A 20,558-nucleotide genomic window follows, 5' to 3' on the forward strand; every position below is an offset into this window, starting at 1 on the left:
TGCCACAGCACAGGGACAGGGCACCTCCTTCTCCGGCATGGGACAGGGCTGGGCTGAGCTACGACCGACTGCTGGCACCATGGCCCCTTCCCAGAGAAGCTCCTGGATGGGGAGAGCATCCCAGCACCTGCCCCCACACAGCCCTTTGGATACAGCCACTGGTGGCATCTCGAGCCTCGAGCTCATCCCTGTGGGAAGGTGAACAAGAGCAGAGGTGAGGGCTTGGGGTTGCTCCGGCCCCATCCCGGGTCAGAGGGTAAAGGCAGGAGCTTTTCTTGGCTCTTTGGACCATTGCAACCATCACCGTGCAGCTCAGGAAACTGCTCCTCCCAAATAAGCAGCCCCAGGTGTGTGAAGTTCATCTGAATGCCCCTTTTATTGAATGCCGTGATAGTGCAGTGGGAACATGGAACAGGGTTAAGACTGCGTAAAACAAAAGCTGGAAGAGCAAGAAGTTTTCAAAAAAGGGAAAAATAAAGGTTAGACCAGTTAAACCAGCATCGTAGTGGAGACGCATGGGGGGTTTAATGTAGTGTTAAAGGATAGACTCGAGCGTCTCCTGCATGTGCCCCACACCAAGCCAGGCCGTTTTTAAGGTCTTGAGTGGGAAATGAACAGGTGTCCCAGCTGAGCCCACGCCGGGCGGGCAGGAGGCACCGACGCAGGTCGGGAGGAGTCCCGAAGGTGGTACCGACCCCAGGGCTCCCACACCACGCAGCTGCATGGGAAGAGCTCCTATGCCAGTTCATGAACATCTTCCTTTTCCTAGTGATGATTACATGTGTGATAGATAGTTCTCTAGGCAACACGCTTCAATGAGAGTCAACTCTGGGGATACACAGCCCAATCTAACAATGAGAAATGCGCTTGCAGTCCAACAGAAGCTTGGCTTCCCTTTCCTCAGGAAAGGAGGTGGTCCCCTCTCCCCTCCACAGCAAATTGGGGTCCTGCTGGAGTCCCCCTCTGCAGCTATTCTTCATCGGAGGAAGAGCTCTGATCCAGGGGGTACACCATGAACATCACGTCCGGCCGTGACGGGACAGCGGGATGGCCAGGCCGCACGATCTCAAAGCCCAAGAAGCTGAATGTCTTCAGGAGTGGAGCTACCAAAGAGAAGGAAATCTGTTACCACCAGGAATAATCCTCTTTACCTCTCCCTTGAGCCATGAATATCCATCCAAGTGCATGGGACACCCTCTATGAGTGCATCCAGAGCCTCCGATGCAGAGAAGCACAGCCCTCTCCAGCAGGGGTTTTTGTCTCCTCCTGTGCTCATCGCAGCTGCTCCTAAGTGTGAAGGGATTTCAGCTGTGCAGCTGAGCAGCTTTGTCCATATTTCTCCTGCAATGTTTCTTTTATCCCCCGTGAGAAACAGCAGTGGTTGGTGGTCTGCCTGCACCAGGTGCACATCCCCGCTTTCCCAGGACGCATGTGGCCATCCCACACGTTTTGTCCTGCCCCAGCATCCCCAGAGTGCCGAGAGAGGACAGAGAGCAGCAAAGAGGAATCTGCTTAGGGACGAGGCATTTGCTGTCTCCATAAGGAGGTCCTGGAGCTCAGTGGAAACTCCAGACAGCTCTGCACAGCCCGGGGTGGGACCTCAGGAAAGCCACTTTGGGTTACATGTGGGGATTCAGAGCGGGGCCAGCCCAGAAGCCCCCAGACCTCGGGGCTGTCAGATACGGTTCTGTGATGCTGTGCCTGTGTCACTGGAGCAATGGCTTCCCGTGACCTGTGGCACTCACCCTGGTGCAGTGTCCCACTCCTGCGGCACCCTCGGGCGATCCGCTCCAGGACACTGAATGACCATGTAGAGGAGCTCCTGAAGGTATTTTCTGGCAGCACTGAATTTCAGCTGCATAGACAAGGACCCAGGATCTGGAGCCCTCCAGAATTCCTACAACAACCCCTGGCATTGGCTGTCCCCTGTCCCCAGCCTCTGCGGGGGCCACCTACGCAAACCAGTGCTGGTGGTGACATAACAGCCAGGACTTGATTTGGAAATTATTCCTGGCATGGTAATATGGGATGATGACATCTTCCTAGGCTCAGCTCAGCTTAGCTCTGCTAAGGGCCTTCATTTCAGAGAAGCCGGGGCAGCTCATGAAGCTGCAGAGTAAAATTAGAACTGGGGTTGGAGTTACTCGCTAGGATACAGCCTGAGTCTGGTGGGATTTAGAGTGACATGTCCCCAGCCGCCCCCCGGCTGTAATCCCTGACCCAACACGTCTATCTTTAGATCCTAATGCAGCCCCCAAAGCCATAAGCATCTCGAGCCAGGGCCAGGATTACCTGTAAGCCTGGAAAGGACAGAAGTGCCAGGAGATCTTTAAAAAGCTGATGAATTTCAGGGCAACAGGGTTTAAGTGCTTATTTTCCATCTAATAACTCCTCCCTGGTTTCACCTTCCAGGTCAGAGCAGCCTGGTGCCAAACAGAGACTTCACTGCTCACCAAAAGGGGAATATTAACTGACTTTGGATGAGAAAACCCCCCAAATCATTCAGGAGCAGCTTTTTGCACCAGAGTATTTAATGGCAGGGCACCAAACCAGGTCTTATCATGGAATCCCAGATTGGTTTGGGCTGGAAGGGACTTAAAGCTCATGGAGTTCCACCCCACTGCCATGGGCAGGGACAACTTCCACTAGACCAGGTGCTCCAAGCCCTACCCAGCAGACCTGCTGGAGAAACCACAACACTCCCTTCACCCTTACCCTCCAAAAAGGGCTTATTTCCTCCACAGGAAACTATTCCTCTAAGAATTAGGCACATAACAACCCCTGCACTAGGAGGGTCCTGTGGGTCTTGCCCTGGGATTACCAAGTTTCTTTACAGGTTCAGCAGCACCGTGTGGGATGTCAGGAGCAAACCCAAGCGCGGGCCAGCCCTCACCTCGATCTTCTCTGCTTTTTCTGAAGCAGATGAAGACATAGTTGACTTTCATTTTTTCTTCAGCAAACTCCAGCAGTGCTGACAACCTGCCAAGGAGGGGGAAGACAAAAGGACATCAGCTCTGGGAAGTCCTGTCCTGAGGAAGCCTCTGAGCATTATCGAATTATCAACTGTTTGGATGTTTTCAGACACAAAGATTGTTTACAGCCCCCTTCCAGCGAACAATGGGTGCTGAAACAATGGGCTTCCTGCCCTGCAGATTCAAGAGCTGTCCTTGCTCCGAGTCACGACAAGTCCCTGTCCTCACAGCCACAAACACCCTCCCCACCCGTGGTGCTTTGGGACTGAAGCCTTCGTAGGCAGGAAGCGGAATATCGCAGCTGCTCCCAGGCCAGGCTGCATTCCCTGACAATGCACAGGGGGGATCTGGGAGTTCTGTGCTTTTTGGGAAGGAAAACCGCCCAGAACCGAGCTCATGGCAGGCAGAAAAGGAGAGCCAACCATCCCCAGAGAATGTGTGCGCAGGCAAAGCCATTTCCTGAGCGCATCGGCTGCTTGGCACAGCTGCTGCCCCCTGAATCCTCGCTTCCTGCCTTTCCAGCTGGATTATTTCTGCCACCTCTTGATGGAAGCGGTGCTGCAGTAACCCCTCTGCGAGCCTCCGGGGTGGCACACGGAGCAACTGCTGTCACTTGTAACCACTGGCGCTGCCAGAGCAGTGACAAACAGGCCTTCACTCCACATCTCATTAACCAGCCGTCAGCACAGCAGCGCAGGAGATTAAATTTGCAAGGGTTCTGTTAATATGTTAATGAACTACTTTAATTATGGCCTCTCCTCGGCTGTTTCACCCAGCTAAAAATAACCTGACAAAATTGTGCTTTAAGTCACAATGACACTGGCAAATAAATCCCCTCCCAGAAGGACCCATTCCCGGGAGAGCCCAGAGATTTACGGGCCAACCGCAGAAATTACACAAACATTTATCTGGACTCAGAGTCAAATGAGACAAGTGCGAGACAGCAGCAACACTGCCACTTCCTGAAGGTGCACACCAGTGGGTTTTTCCTTAATTAGCTCGTGTCACCGAGGGCTGAAGCCTGCTTGGAGATTTAGGCGGAGCGGATTGCTCCACAGAGGAATCCAGCAAAGCCATATCTACGCTGCAGCGGAGACCTCTGGCACAGCACTTGGCAGGAGGAGCTGCTCTGGAAGCTGCGTTTACCCAAACTTCCCAGAGCAGAGCTGTCTGGACAGAACACGAGCGGATTCTGCCAAGAGAAAAATCAGAGCTGCTGGCAGAGCCCGGCGCCAGCGCGGCAGCGCTCCAAGAGCAGATCCACCTACTGACGAGGAGAGCATCAATAGGATGGAGGGGTTTTTTCTTCCCTGGAAGAGAGGAAAACCAGCCAAGATAGGCTTGCCAAGTGGCCAGCGGAAAAATAAAATGAAAAAATAATAAAATATCAGAGAGAATCTTGTTGGCTTTCTGTAGCAGAGTATACAAAGATTCACTCTGCTCATTTATTGCTTGTTTTTCATTAGTGTTGGGACTCAAAAAATGGCAGCTCATCTGGAATTACCACTGGGGGGAAAATGTTCCCATGGGGGACTCTGCAGACAAGGGAGCAGAATGTGCACAAACCATGAACAGAGCTGCCATTGCACAGCCCATTCTCCCTGCACACAGCTTGGAATCCCAGGACGGTTTGGGTTGGAAGGGACCTTAAAACTCATCTCGTTCCAACCCCTGCTATGGGCAGGGACACCTTCCACTAGACCATACTGCTCCAAGCCCCATCCAGCCTGGCCTGGAACACTTCCAGGGATGGGGTGTCTGTCCACCATCACCCATGTAAGCGAAGTCCTGCCCCACAGGAGCCACAGCTGCACCTTTGGGATCCAGAACTTACCCTTCTTTGCTTCCATCAGCTAATAATCCATCAGGGATTTCCACAAAGAGGCTCTGGTTTGAGAGCACTGCATCCCAGGAGGAGGTCTTCACCTCTGTGACCTTGTACTGGAAGTGGACAATGTGAGGCTTCCCTTCGTGCACTGGGACATCTTGGCTAACAGTGATCTTCTCATCCTGGGAAAATAAAAAATGTAAAGTCCTGCACAGCCAGGGGACAACTGGAGACAGCAAATGCAAAGGAAGGGTCTTAGGGTTTTACTGAGAAGAGGATTATGATTTTCCCTTCCCTTTTTGCTGGCTCAGGGACACACCACACAGTTCTCAGCCCTCAGAGTGATTTATAGCTGTGTTCTCCTGTTAAGGGAATGTAGTGTTACATATTGACATAATATTAAATTTCAGAGTAGAAGACTCCACTCCCTCACTGCCTCCCCAGCCACATCTGGTGGTGCTTCATGAACTGCCCTTCCAGGAACACAACTGGACCCAACACACTGGCAGAGCTTCTGCTGCCGCAGCCCAACCAGTTTTGGTACCTCCCCATTCCCCACCACAGCCTTTCTGTTCCAGGAGTGACCACAAATTGCTTTCCCAGATTTTATAACCAATGGTTTGCCTCCTGGTGTAAGGGAGGGAAACACAGAGCGCAGGGAGATTCCAGAGCCGATGTGAAGCTTGCGAGGAGGTCTTCTCCAGAGACCACAAACACACACGTCCCTCCCCAGCCCTGCCCCATGAGAATGCCAAGCATGCAGATCACTTGGGATCAGCTCAGCAGTTCCTAGAAAACAATTCCGTGGTTAAGGCTCTATTCCTTCAGACAATTCCTGCAGGCACTTGGCTTGCCCAGTAATGATTTCCATGTTCCAATGCAAAGAGCCCCAGCAAAAGCAGCAGAGCCCTGAGTTAATGCTGTAACTGCAGTGAAGCTGAACCATCCCCTGTGCCTGGTGACAGCTTGTGTGTCCCTGTCCCTCACATTCACAGGCATCTGCACAGCTTTGAAGGGCAGAAGTAAAGCAGATACTCGAGGTCATGAGAGCACCTGCAGGGCCCTGTGTCCCTCCCTCCTCAGCAGGTGGGTGGGCAGTGGTTCACTCCACTGGGTCACTGGGTGAGCAACTGCCCAGCCTCCAAGTATTTTATTTTAACAGGATGATTAATTCAGCAGCTCCTTACAAGCCTTTCCAGGCTCCTCCAGCCACTGTCCCAGTGCTTTAATTCCTATTACCTCGTGTCTTAAAATAGATGCCCCTTGGTTTGACTATTGTATGACAGAGAAGCCGCCGAGGACATTCACACTGGTGACAAAGTTACACCATGTGCAAAGTGGGAGCTGCCTGGCCTCGGAAAGCAGAGCAGAGGAAGCTGCCATTCATTGAAAGCCCACAAAGCTGAGCTGAAAAACAAGTTTACACTTCATCAGAATAAATATCCTGTAGGAAATAAGTTTATTCACAGAGTTTGAAGGAAGTCTGAGTGGCTGAATGCACCAGAAATGCACTGAGAGCTGCTCCAGTGAGGTCAGGCTGTGGCTGTGATGAAGCCAGCAGAGAGAGGCAGGGCTGAGTACAGAAGTACTTAAAAAAAACCAAATCCAAGGGACTTATGTACATATCCTTCAGCAGTGACTTCACAGGAGCCTTTATAGCTGTTGTTTTAGTGTAGAAGGTGTTTCTGTTCCAGGAAACATCCTTCTCTCCAGAAAAGCTCACAGATTGTGCTTTTCCCATGCTCACAAGACTGAAACCGGGTGAGGAAGGTAAGGAAAGCAGGCTGGGATTGACATGGGAGGTGTGCCTTTGGGTGGGAAGACTGGCACTGCCACAGGAAGGGAAAAGCATTCTGAGCCATTTGGTTCAGAACCTCCTTGTCACCAGAAATTATGTCCAGTGCTCTAAACCCAGTGAGGTTGTTCCACTGAAACCCCCCTGTGACAGCCTAGGAGCCAAAGACAGCACGACCACAGGGATTAACAGAACCAGTTCCCCCAGTTCAGTGGGAATTACATTTACACAGCCTGGCTGGGGCAGCTGACACTTTATTTCTAGGCATCCAAACAAGAGATGCCGGGGAAGAGAAGGGCTCTGTGGGCTGCTCCTGTGAAGCAGCAGCAGCAGCCCAGAATTCTTTGGAAGCTGCTCAAAGCAAAATCCTGTTTACACAACAAGCACTCGGTTTTAGTTCACCCTGGAAAAATCCCCACACAGAATCCCCCTGCCATGTTCCTGTGGACAAAATCCCCTGCCACCAGACTGAATTTTACCCAGCTGCCCAAACCCTGGCTCCCCAGCCCTCCGGCTCCGTTTCAGCAACACAAAGTCGCGAGGACCAACTTCCACTTGTTTCCAATTCACTGAGCCCAAGATTCTCCAGCTCTGCTCCGCTCCTCAGATGTCCCAGGAAGGACAGGAGGAGGCCCTGGCGTGTTGGCAGGGTCAGAAGGAAGGATGTTATGATCCACCCTGGCCAAGTGGCTGGAGAAAGGCGTGGAAGCACCGGCTGCTGGCATGTGCTACACCTGCAGCCTCCTGCCAAGTCTGCCAGCCAGGGCATGTCTCAGCTGCTCACTGGGCACTGTGGCATTCCCAGCTCCAGCAGAGCTCCCCGGATGGAGGGCTGAGCTTTAAGTCTCTTAACACAAAAATGCCAGCACTTACAGGGAGCCCCGATTTATAGCAGCGATGTACCCGAGTGCTGCATGCGCCGGCAGAGGCAGGCGTGCTCGGAAAGGTCATCCCTGGGACTGGAACAGCTGATACAGCTGGAAAAAGGACTTAAGCTTCTGGATCCAGATGCCTTTCCAGGTCATGCTGGTGGCTGCTGGCTGGAAAGCTCAGGCTGCTGTAACTACAGCACTGCCAGACTGAGTGGGTGACCGAGGGGGCAGACAGAGCCCTGTAACCCCTCTGAGGTCTGACACACCTCAAATCCTGGGGTGAGTTCTGTGCCCCTCATTCCAAGACAGACGTTGAGGGGCTGGAGCATGTCCAGAGAAGGGAACAGAGTTGGGGAAGGGTCTGGAGCACAAGTCTGATGAGGAGCAGCAGCGGGGGGGCTCAGCCTGGAGAAAAGAAGGTTCATGGGGGACGTTCTTGCTCTCTGCAACTCCCTGACAGGAGGGTGCAGCCAGGTGGGAGTTGTGCTCTGTTCCCAGGGAACAAGGGATGGGATGAGAGGAAATGACCTCAACCATTTCCAGGCCAGGGGAGGTTGCATCTTAGGGAGAATGTTTTCTCCAAAAGAACTGTCCAGCCCTGGCACAGGCTGCCCAGAGAAATGCTGGAGTCACCATCCCTGGAGGGATTTAAAAGCCCTGTGGATTCGGCACCTGGGGACATGGGTTAGTAGTGAACATGGCAGTGCTGGTGGAACAGTTGGACTCAATGACCTTAGAGGGTTTTTCCAACCCAAACAATTCCATGATCCTTTGTTACAGAAGGGGCTGATTTTCTGATAGATTCTGCTAGTTTTGTCAAGCAATAAATCCAGGAAGAATTCCATCCATATTTCTGAGATGCAGTTATCTGGAAGACATGCCCCTTGCCTACACACCACTACCAAAATCTGTGCAAGTTCAAGGCTGTACTGGAATCAAAGACTCCAAAGTCACCAAACCATGATTCCTCCCACCCTCCTCCTCCATGCTGAGCCCATTTTCTGCCTCTGGGCCTTGCCTGGTGCTCACATGAGGCTTGGCAAAGCTGGCTGGCAGGAGTTCCCATTTCCCACCCAGAGGGGAATTAACTACTTGTCCTGAGCCCTCTTGAAGCTATTTTTGTACCTTCTTTCTGTGACAGGAAGCCCACTGTGCTGCTTCTCTGGAGTCTGTACCCCTCTGTACCCCCCAAACATCTGTGACAGTTCACCTCGAGCATTAAACTGATGGGATCTTGTCACCGGAGGCTCAGAGGTTGACATTTTGCAAGGGAAGTGGGTGAGAAAAGTGCTGAAAATTCACCAAAGGTAACTCTGAAAGCAACCATGAGGTCTGTGATTCTCTCAGAAACTCCAAGAGGAGACTCTGGAGCTGTGGCCCAAAAGAGTCTGTATCTTTTCATCATGTAACATCTGTGTGCCACCCACGGGTTAATTAAAAATCAGGTCTAACGCCTGTGACAACACCCCTGGCTCAACAGCCAAATTTGCAAGATGAGCATAAATTCAGGCTGCCTCATCTAAATGGAAGAGCAGCCCTTGTCCCAGAAAGGAGACAGATGTGAGCCAAGTCACACAAGTGCCAATTACTCTACAGGAAGGAGCAGCCAGGTCTCCTCATTTGAAAGGAAAGGTCCCGTGGAATGAAGAGGAACACAAAATGAGAGAGCTGCAAGCCTGCAGACACAAAGCCTTCCTGATCTTGCCCTGCCTGTGCTCATGTTCTAGAGGCACCCCTGCCTGGGAGCTGCATGGCTGCCTCTCCCATCTGCACCTCGGTTCAGGCAGCTCCCAGGCCCCGACAGCTTCACCTTCCGGACCAGGGCGCAGGAAGGCGCTTATCAGCCCTCCCCTCGCTGCGTTTCACCTTTCTGCTTCCCGCTTCCTCTCGCTGCCAGACATTTCAGAAGCCCTTTCATGTTATGATAATGCGGGCTCTGTGTACAATAGCTGCAGCAGGGCCCAGGGGACAGGCTGGTGAATGATCTGCTGCACAATGGTCTCTCATTTCTTAATAAACAGGTGATATTTAAGCAGGAGAGACCTGCTTGCAGCTCAGTCCCTGAAAAATTACCTATTCTCCCACTTATTATCTTGGAGTTCTTTGCATTTACTCCCATCAGACTCCGAAAGAAACTGAGCACAGTTGTAACACAGGTACAAGTCAGTGTACAGATGTTAAATCTTTCTCACCTTATATATCAGAGCTGAAAGAGAAGGATCCCTGCCACCCCCTCGCCCACCGGGGATCTTCGACAGTGGGTGAGGGGCATCAGGAGCACCACAGAGGCCCTGGAACGATGTGCCTGCAGCACTGCAGCTGGGGACAGTTACTCAAAGGTAAAATACTACTGCAAGAAAAAGAGAGAGCACCAGGTTACATTAGCAGGGATCACATTTCAGAGGCTCCAGCTTCTCAAACCCCCAAATCATTTGTATCCCTGCTCCTCCACAGCACCCAGATGGCAACATCGAAACCACCCCCTGCCCCAGTGGCACTAGAACCCAGCGTGTTTTGTTAGGAATGGAGGAGGGGCTGGAGCCAGGAACCCAGAGAGAGTGCTGAGCAACCTCATGCTAATAAGGGAGGCCTGGAAGGCTGCCAGGAGCAGATGGCTGGGAACACATGACCAGATGAGCACACATTTTCTAGAGACAAATATCTACAAATAGATCAACAGGGCCCAGGAGGAGAAGGTTTAAGTTTCACATTTTCAGACCCAGGAGGAGTGAAAGGATCGGTTCTTCAAATGCCTTCAACACGCTCCGCGATGTCCACGGCGATGTTTTCACACACACACAAAATGTCATGCAAGCATCCTCCACCCCAACCCTAAAAACTACAAGTTCACCCCACAGAGCTACTTTGAACAGCAAGAAAACACATTTCCCTTGCAGTTTCCAAGTTTGTTTGGAAGTCCTACACACGGTCTTCCAGGATCGCTTTGGACACAGGCTTTAATACCTGCTCCAGCTTTTAGGAAGCTCATCAAAGCAAATTATTTTACTTCTGGAGCCTTGGTTCCTCTCTCAGCACCACAAGAGCTCTGTGCTGAGGCTCAGCAATGTTCCTCTAGCACAGCCTGCAAAAGCCATGCAGGGAAACCAGTCCTTCCCCAGTGCTCCCGTTATGAAACACACCGGCACAAAGCTATGGAAGCACCACCAAAACAACGGGGTGAGGGAGGGTTTTCATGAGCACGGAGTGAGGAATGAGGCTAAAGTGGATAAATTCTGCAGCTGTACTGACAACTCACTGTCTGCCCTGAAACTTCTCACTCGAGCTGTTCTCAATGCAGTGTTTTTCCACTCTAATCCCTCTCCACGAGGCAGACAGGCTTAAGTATCCAAACACCAAGTAAAGATCTGCACTGTCAGAACCACCTGAGATGCCTAAAAACACGGAATCAGACTGGTTTGGGCTGGGAGGGACCTTAAAGCCCATCCAGTTCCACCCCCTGCCACGGGCAGGGACATCTTCCACTACACCAGGTTGTTCCAAGCCCTATCCACCGGCCTTGCAGCTTGCCTGTGCCAGCTGCAAACAAACTACTAAAATTTGGCATTTCTGAGTGCCAAAAACCTAACTCACGAACGCTCAAGGCAGAATTCGCCACGGATCTCTGCTCACCACCTACCACCAAAACCATCTTTCTACAGGAAACACTAATACTCTTCCTCCACATATTCCCTCCCCCAGGGTTCGCTAGACGGGGCTCTGGGGCAGCATTCCCATGTGCTAGAGCAGGGACCTCTTGAAGAAAAGGCAGTTTAAATACACCAGGAGACGTCTGGGGGCAAAGCCCGGTGTTCTGTGCTGCCTGGTGTGCCTCGGGCTATCAATGGGCCAGTGTGTGTTCAGTAGTAGTGGATGTCGAGAGGATGACAAAGCACTTTGTGCCGTCCCCACCCCCAGAAAGCTGTTGGCAGCTTTGTTATTCCCTTCCCTCCTCCCTCTACCCTCCAGCCAACAATGTACTATTGATAGCTCTTTCCAACTTGCGGCCAAGGCATCGAGAAGCTGGATAATGAAGTGGAGTTGTGGGAAAAAAAAAAAATTAAACAGAGAGGCAGTTTTCATGCAAAGCAGCCCAAGACACTTCCCAGTTTCACTTCCTCTGGCACATGCAGAAGTCAAAACACCAGCCCCCTTCAGCTGCTGCCTGCACGTCCTGGCCCAAATCCACACACCTCCACTCTCCCCCTCCAAAATCAGGGTCCCTGCATGCCACCACTATCCCCTCCAGGATAAGGGCTCTGAGAGCAGCACCCTCAGGGGAGAGAGTGCGTGTGGGGCACAGATTAAAAGGGCTTTTGCTTTCTCCAGCTGTGCTTCAGCTCCCTGGGAAGAAATTCATGCAAACACCCGGCAGCGTCTGATCCCTTCATGCATCCTTGTGCAAACGGCAACTCTCCCTGCGGCCTGCTTATTGCTTGCAAGTTAGGTTTGTGCTCCCTTCTGATGTCTCTCCTCCTCGGAGAAGCTGCTTTCCTGCAGCTTGGTTGAAATTAAGATGCATTTAGATCACCAAGGCCTTTCCCTGGAGAGACTCCTCAGTAAAAGCTGCTCGGCTGAGCCCTGCCCGAAAGGGGAGCTGGAGGCCGGTGTTACGCTCTCATCCCGCGGGTGTAATTTTAACTCCCTAAACTCCCAGCGATCCCAACCCCGTGCCCTGTCCCTGGGAAGTGCAAAGGGCAGCTCGGCAACTTCAAAACCCCATCACAGCTGTTCCTAGGCAGCCCCGGCACCCGGAGCCAGGCTGGGATTACCACCAGCACATCGGGGGTCAAAATCGGCACATTTCCTTGTGTTTTGGGGATTTTATTTGTTTTGAACACTTAGACCAGATGGAAGAATCGACAGGGCTCCCCTGACGTTGGAGAAATGACTGTTTTGTTTGTTTTCCTTTCTGCCCCTTCCCAAAACAGGCACTGGAGATGCAGCTGCATAACAATAATAATAATAATAATGCTAGACACATATCCAGGAGCCCGATTTGAGGAGCAAATTGTAAACAACCATCTGATGAACACAGCACAGCTCAAGCATCTCCCACACAGACAGCGGCCAAGAACCAAGGCTGCTTCATACGCATCCTCTGGGCTCTTATCGGCGACAGAGGCGCAGGAAATGACACTCTGGGGACTCTAAACAAGGAACAGACACACGACATAAATCGGTCAGCTGAGAAAAATACAGAGATCCCGCAAGTTCGTGCCTGCTGGCACCCAACCTGCCCGGAAAAGCCACCTTTCTGCAGGCAGAGAGAGGCGCGGGGGGTGCGGGGAGGGAGCGCTCGGACCCCGCCGCGGCGAGGGCTGCTCTGAGAGAGGTGCTCAGGCCCCGGCGAGCCCAGACCCACCCACGGGAGGTTCCTCAACGGGGAAGCGACGCCTCGATGAGGATTTTAAACGGAGAAAGGCGGAGCGGCCTCCCCACGTCCCGCGGCCTCCCCGCCGCCTCAGCGCCCGCCCGCGCCCCCGGGCCCGCCCGCCGCCGCCGCGCTGAGGAGCGAGGGAGAGCAGGGGGCGCGCCGCGCACCTGTCCTGGGTGTTTATCATCCTGGGCTCGCTCCGGTGCGGCTGCGGTCGCTGCTGGCGCTGGTGCCCGGCTGTGCCCCGGCTGTGCCCCCGCTCCGCTCCGCTCGGCGCCGCGCTCCGACTGACCCCGCGGGCCCGCGCGCGGACACGCCCCCCCGCCGCGCGCGCCCGGCCCCGCCCCCGGCCCCGCCCCGCGGCGCGCGGGCAGCCCGGGCACGCGCCGCCCCAAACAAAAGCGCGCGCCCGGCCACGCCCCCGCCTCGCACCGCCCCCCGCGTGTGTGACGTCACCGAGCCGCGCGGGCGCGCGCGCCCCCAGCGGCCCTGGAGGGGGCTGAGGGGAGCGCGCCTGAGGCTCCCGGTGGTCCCCGGGCTCCCGGTTACCCACAGGGTCCCGGTCATCCCCTCAGGCTCCCGGTGGTCCCCGGGCTCCCGGTTACCCACAGGGTCCCGGTCATCCCCTCAGGCTCCCGGTGGTCCCCGGGCTCCCGGTTACCCACAGGGTCCCGGTCATCCCCTCAGGCTCCCGGTGGTCCCCGGGCTCCCGGTTACCCACAGGGTCCCGGTCATCCCCTCAGGCTCCCGGTGGTCCCCGGGCTCCCGGTTACCCACAGGGTCCCGGTCATCCCCTCAGGCTCCCGGCTCTCCTCGGGCTCCCGGTTATCTCCAGGGTCCCGGTCCTCCCCTCAGGCTCCCAATTCTTCTCGGGTTCCCCGTTTTCCCCCCACACCCCTGTGGGGCAGGTCTCAGGTAGCCCCAGGCCGGTGGCCTGGGCTGTGGGAAGTGACAAGGCCCAGGCAGGAACACGGGAGGAGGTGGTGGGAGACGAGGTTTGGGAATAGGGCCGAGGAATGAGCAGCCGAGCACTGGTGGAGCCACACAGAAGAAGCCACTGGTGCAGAGGTAAGAGATTGGGAAGAGATTCCTCCCTGCGAGGCTGGGCAGGCCCTGGCACAGGATGCCCAAAGCAGCTGTGGCTGCCCCTGGATCCCTGGCAGTGTCCAAGCCCAGGTTGGACGGGGCTTGGAGCAGCCTGGGATAGCGGAAGGTGTCCCTGCCCATGGCAGAGGGGTTGCAGCTAGATGGGGTTTAAGGTCCCTTCCAACCCAAACCGTTCCCTGACACAATGATTCTGTATCCTGCTTGAAGTATGTTGCTGGTGCATAAAATGTGGCCTGGGATGCAACAGGCTTGTAACCCAGATAAGTAGGAGCCGGAGTATGGAATGAACACAAGGATAACAGAATGTGGAGCTGCCCATGGCAGGGTTCTGCAGGGGCTTTTGGTGAGCAGTGTATCCATAAGAGAAAAACAGTCACACAGCCAAAGATGAGACTCCTGGAGAACCAGGCAGATTGAAGAACTTGTGGGGTTCAGTTCTGCAGGGAGCTTGGTGGGTGCTGAGCCTTCACATGGGGTCAGGGACTGAGCAGCCCTCTGGAAGAGAAGCTCTGGAGTCCCTGTGGATGCCAGCCCCCAGGGTTGGAGCCCTGCATAATCTCACGCTGACCCACCTGGTCTCACACCTGGCATGGCAGAGGCAGCTTCTGAATGACAGTGCAGGCTCCTGAGTGACACATGGGCAGCCTGAGGTACGCTGCCCCCGTAGCCTCCAGGGCTCTGGGTTCTGACAAGCAGCCCTGGGCTGGGGCTTCCCAGTTCCCAATGCAGCGGCACTGCCCCTTGCTCGGCAGGAAGGGACCAGCTGTTCTGCAGAAAGCTGGACATCAGCCAGGGCCCGAGTTCAAACAGAGCCCATTAAATGGCCTTTTCCCCCTTCCTCCACATTTCCAGCCCTGCTTGTAGGCCTGATTCTATTTATAATGCCTAGGAAAAGCGAACTGAGACTTTCCCACAGTGCCGGCTTCTCAAGCAATTGTTGTTTGGGAAGTTGGAATGTACATAGTATTATTTTTGCATCCCCCTGGGAAGGTTTTTTTTTTTTATTGCGTGTCCCCATCTGTGCTGAGGAGGAGAGTGTGTGAAGCACAAGGTGTCTGGTGCTGCTTACAGCTCTCCAACGCTTTGCCACTGCTGGTTTGGGGGTCGGTTCCCATGAGCCCCTTTCCGGAAGGGTGCTGGGTGCTCTTAGAGGTGTCCTGACAAGCCATGGGGATGGAGTCCAAAGAGGGGGTTGGCCTGGAGACGCAGCCCCTGTCTCAGTGCCAAACCCTAGGAGCACCCGTCATGTCGCTTGCTCTGTGCCTCAGTGTCCCCTGAGAGCGGAGCAGGGAACACCAAGAACCCTGCTGGGAGCAATGGGCTCATCATTCCTGCTCTGCCTGGGCTTTGGCATCGAGACATGCCCTTGCGCCACAGTTTTGGGGTGGCAGAGCTCCCACGTGAGGCTGGGCCTGACAGCCAGGCCGTGGGGTCACTGTTTGTGTGGAGCCGGTGCCAGCAGAGCCCGGCGGGTTCTTTACTTGCCATTCTTGGCCATGTGAGGCTGTTCCCTGCATGGAGCTGCTGTGGGATATTCTGGGCACAGCCGGGCTGTGGCAGCTCTGTGCTGCCCCTGAGCTCCCAGGCAGGTATTTCACAGAGCAAAACCACCTTGCTTGGACTCAGGTCCTGCCTGTCCTCTCCCTTGTCGCTGTCACCTGGCCACACTGCCTGCAGTGCTCCTGGCTCTCTCTTTCCCTGCCCCACAAGGTCCTGCATCGCTCCATTCCCTCTGTGCCACCAGGCCTTCCTTCGGTCCCTGGGTTTTATCGCCCTGCCCAGGATTTCGGCAGTGAGAAATGCTGTTGCACCATATTTTTGGACAGTTTCTTTTTGCCACAGCCAGTCTGATGAAGGATGGGCACCTCCAAATAGCTTTACTCTGTCACACTGGGTTCTGGGGTTGGCTATCCCAAATTTTTGATGTAAAACAGATGCAATCTGCAACCTTTCTGTTTTAGAAGCTTGCAAACACTACTTGAGCATCTCCTTAATTATCGTGATTAAATATATGGACTGTGTAGCTCTTAAAAATACTTTCCATGAGGACAAACTATGGAAAGAAGTGATCAGTTTTTCCCCAGCTAGGGAATACAGACTCAGAGCCCCTCTGTGCCTGGAGCTGGTGACACTCGTGGGCTGGGGCTGGGCAGGTGGCTCCAGCCTCTCGGAGCTGCCTGACGCCGGGACAGAAGCTCCTGGATGGGAGAGAGGCGAGGCCAAGGCGAGATCGCTCGGTCGCAGCCGCCTTGTGCACAGGGCTGACAGCAGAGACACTGCCCAGATGTTCGGGGCCACGGAGGCAAGTGGGGTTGCTGCAGGACAGGCTGTCCCTCCAACATTCGCTCTGGGCTCTTCCTTGGCCACAGTCCGGGCTCTGCCTGTGTGTGAGAAAGCGCCAGGAGTGAGTTCACCGGCTCGGCGGCTCTGTGACCGCACAGTCACAGCGGCTCTTGCCGACCTCGCGGTGACGCGGCCACTCAGATAAGGGAAAGAGCCCTGCTGCAGAGGGGATTGTACCAGGGGAGCAGTGAGGTGCAGCCTTTCCCTGTGTCTGTTCCCCCAGGGAGCACTGCACATGTGTCCCTCCGCAGTGTCCTGCCCGTGCAGCGGAGTGCGGGCGGCGTTGGGGTGTGCCATGGGCATCACATCAGACAGTTCCTCAGTACCTGCAGGAGCGCTGCATAGCTGGCTGTGCTTAAAAGTGTTGCCTCATGGAAAAACACTTCCAAAGGTTTCCAGACAGAGGGAAAAGGGTTGGTAGCTTTAAGTGTAATTAATACCCTGTAGTTATTTAAAAACATCGTTAGAAATATGTCATTCAGAACTTTCTAGGGCTGGACATGTATCTGGGGGTGTAATTAAGTTTTCAACAGCGCCTTTTCATCCCCTTTCTGCTTTTTTTTTTTTTCCTTCTTTACGTGAGGATCTTGTTTTCCTAACAAAAAAACAAAAGTGAACACTGCCAGGGAATTTTGTTTTCATACCTCAGTCCCAGCCCTTCTGCCAGCTCGGTCTCCCTGTGCTGACATGTCTGTGTCTGTTACAACCACAACAGCACCAGGAGCATTCCTGGGATTTTGGCTCCCTGTGTTTTGAGGTGAGCTGTGCATAAATTCCCTGAAGCTGGCCCATCTGTGCGTCTGGAACTGTGTCTTGAGTGCCCATCTGCAAGGTGGGTTTTAATAGTTTGAATGGTCATATTGGTTGGTGTCACTCACCTGTGTCTTCGATCTGCTTCACATCTGTAACAACAAATGAGGTTACTTCCAAACCACGCTGATAGTTTTCTGCTCTCCCTTTATATTTCCAGCAGGATGACTTGACTCCTTGGCAGACCTGCCTAGAGCTGAGGGTCAGATTTAAGGCACGTTGCTGACATCAGTGGCTTTCTTTTTTAATGAGCTTTGTCAGAATTCGTTCTTTAGCCATTAAGTGGTGCCAGCGCGGAGTTCATGCATGAGCTGAGCTGAAGCCTGCTCGGTGTGAATTAGTGATGAGGGAAAAGGAGGTCAAGGAACGTCTTGTTTCAGAGAATGGCGATAACTGGTGTGTCCCAGGCCTGGAACCAGGGAACAGGCAGAAGATAACTTAGAAATCATGATGAGGAATGAATTCCCACCGCTGTGCTCTGAGGAGGCCTTGTCCATCCTCATGCCAGTGGGATGTGCATCAGCACCAAGCAAAGGTGTTCCTGTGCAGCCCGAATTTGGGTGGTATTGGGGTGGGCTGAGGAGCTGGATGGTGTCAGGGGGATGAGCTGGTGATGTGACATGGTGGCCCACCATGAGAGGGGTCTGTCACAAACTTGTGTCATTGATGAGCCCTGTGCTCCAGGAGGATGCTGTGGGCCAGCGTCAGTGCCTTTGGAGAGGGCTCTGCTGGGATGATGAGATGGCTGTGCAGAAGACATGCCAGAGCAAGTCCCTGACTGTCCCTCCAAGCACTGAGTGTCGGGATGGGTTGCCCTGAAGAGGCAGAGGGGTTTTACTGGCAAACACTGGGAAGAAAAGGCAATTCCTCCACCTGTGGTGATCTGGCGCAACAGAAGCTGGGAACGGGGTGTGATGGAGAAAGTAATCCATGGAGTACAGAGCCTCCAGCAAGCCAGGAACATGTAGATGCGAGGTTCAGGCATGCAGCTCCCGGCTCTGGACTGCGTCAGCCGAGCTGGCAGTGAGGAGTATCTGTGGGAGCCGGGGTTCACTCCGGAGGTCACTTCTTCCTTGGCCAAAATAAATACTTCTGTGATTCCCTGGCCCTGTTTCCACAGCCTCTAGCTTCTCTGCATCATCCCTGCTGCTCTGTGCCTGAAGCTCTTTTCCTTGGCTGCTTGTGGAGTAGGACACACTCCAGGATACTCAGTGCAGGGTCTGGTGGGTGGCACAAAGAGACAAAAACGGGATAAAATCAAGGACAAATTGATAAAAAGGAGCATACAGGAAAGCCCTTGGGTGATGGGGAGGTGCCTTGCTGCTGGCATTTGCACTTCTGAATCCAGCCAGGGCTTTGTATTGATTCCTTTAAAAGCTCTTTCAATTATTTTTACAATGAGCTCATCTTTCCTGGCACATCCTTGCTCCCTGTTCATTCCATACTGGCATGCCAGGCATTGTTCACCTCTCTGTAGTCATCCACATGTAAGCTGGGAACAGCAGCTCTGCTGCTTGTCCCTGGAGAAAAAGAGGCCTTGTCTTGGCTCCTTGTAGGTGCTGCATGAAGGTGGGATGGATGGAGCTGGAGGTGTTTCTGATGGAGCTGCCTGAACTTAGCCAAAGCGGGGCCTGTGTGCTGCCCCTGTGCAGTGGGACTTGCACGAAAGCTGGTTTTCTGTGGTCAGTACTTGGGGAAACGTTCCCTAAGTTCCCGTGAACAGAGACGGAGTTGTGGAAAGGACTGAGTGGTGTGTTGGTACGTGGTGATGAGCCACTGCTATTCCAGCCAAAAATCCAAAAGGCCTCTTGGAGTTGCGCTTTTAAGACCACCAGCTGACTGCACACTGCGAGGACAGTAAAAAAAATTAAAGCCTTGTGTCTGCCTATGGCATTCACAGTACCTGAGTGAGGCTTCTTAGAAATTTCACATGGCAAGAACTCAGAACTGTGTCTTGAGGGAGCTTGTTTTCTATCATTCATCTTAACCTATGGCTGTACCATAAAATAGGAAATCTTGGAAATCCCAAATCTGGAAATCTGGAGTCCCTGCAGATGTGGAATCCTTAAAGTGCTGCCCCAAAGCTCCCTGAGCAGAGGGTGCTCCCTGGTGAGGTGACAGCAGCAGCACCCTAAGCCTCGCTCTCCCCACGTGTTTGATTTAAGCTGACTGAGCCAAGGAGTGGATCCCATGGATCCGACACCAGGGTTGGTCCCATCCTCCAGAGGGACTTGTGTCAAGTCTTGGGGATGCTGCAAGGCAGTGCCAGTGGTTCAGGGCCGAGGATTCAGCCCTGGCTGTAGAGCTCCTGTCTGCTGACACCTCCTGTGCTGGCAGTGAAGCTGTTGGAAACAAAGAGCCAAGAAGCTTGAGGACCTGTCCAGGCAAAACACCTCCTTTTGCTTTAATAATTTTGTTTTTCTCAATTCTACACCCCCATAATAATGTGTCCAGGCCTGTTTCACTGCACTGGATCACTCAGAGGATTCATTCTGAGATCCAGATATTTCTAGAACATGATCATGACTCCGTCCCATCCTCTGGAAAAAAGGTAGTGTTGTTTCTCTCTTTCCATGTCACACATGCAAACATGGATTTTGCCAGCTGGGTTTGGGGATGCACTCCCTGCAAAGCACCCAGATCTGTGTGGATTCTTCTCTTCCGTGGCTCTGTGTGTGTGAGACGTCTGCTGGGCACGTTTCTGTTCCGGTGCGGTCGGATTCATAAAGCTCCTGTTTTTGCGGCCCCACAGGAATTTGCAGGCTCAGTGAAATCGCTGGGGGCTCCCTGCAGAGGCTGGCTGGGTGTTAGCCCTCTGCATCATTTGCAAGCAGAGGCAAGGGGCTGATGGAAGAAAACTTTTCTGCAAAGCTGCCTGCCCTGCTCTGGCTTTTGGCTCCTGTCAGCAGCTGCAGTGTGTTAACCACAAGCCAGGGTGCTGCTGTTCCTCAGGTTGCTCATTTTCTGGAATGAGCTCCTTTATAATATCCAAATACTGTTAAAATTATCTTCTGGGTAGTTTTATTATGAATGTCTGTGTATGTAGGTACTTGTCTCCTTGAATTTTGTGCTTTATGGTCTAATGGATATTTTTCCAAGTGATGCAGGCCACTAATTTGTTCACAATGTGCTTAATTCCTTCATCTGATATAAACTTAGGATCTTTTCCTGTTTCAAACCCACCAAATATTCCTTTCCCTTGTGATTCAAAGTTACTGTGTTTTTGGGGGTTTTAAGATGCAATTAATTTACTCTTATAAAATTACATTCTTTATTTGAATCTCTCCAAGAAATCACTGCTCGGGCACACAGAGGGAGAGAAAAAGCTCGGGTTCTGGAGCAGCTGAAAGTTTAATTTGGGAAGGGCAGTTTGGGAGAAGAATGCGAAAAATGCCATGAGCTCTTTGTAAAAGATCTACACTACCATCACAGAAGACTCAAGAGCTCAAAACTCCCA

General features: G+C 53.2%; 1 protein-coding gene across 1 annotated transcript; it reads right to left on the reverse strand.

Moving 5' to 3' along the window:
• Positions 1-352: 352 nt before the first annotated feature.
• Positions 353-13,146, reverse strand: OAZ2 (ornithine decarboxylase antizyme 2). Its single transcript, XM_032122923.1, is given in 6 exon segments — positions 353-1,103; positions 2,894-2,979; positions 4,807-4,982; positions 9,660-9,740; positions 9,742-9,817; positions 13,009-13,146. Coding segments are annotated over 6 exon segments (573 nt in total). The 5' UTR covers positions 13,029-13,146; the 3' UTR covers positions 353-969.
• Positions 13,147-20,558: the final 7,412 nt, after the last annotated feature.

This window comes from Corvus moneduloides, chromosome 13, assembly GCF_009650955.1.
Source record: "Corvus moneduloides isolate bCorMon1 chromosome 13, bCorMon1.pri, whole genome shotgun sequence".
NCBI classification, from domain to species: Eukaryota; Metazoa; Chordata; class Aves; order Passeriformes; family Corvidae; genus Corvus; species Corvus moneduloides.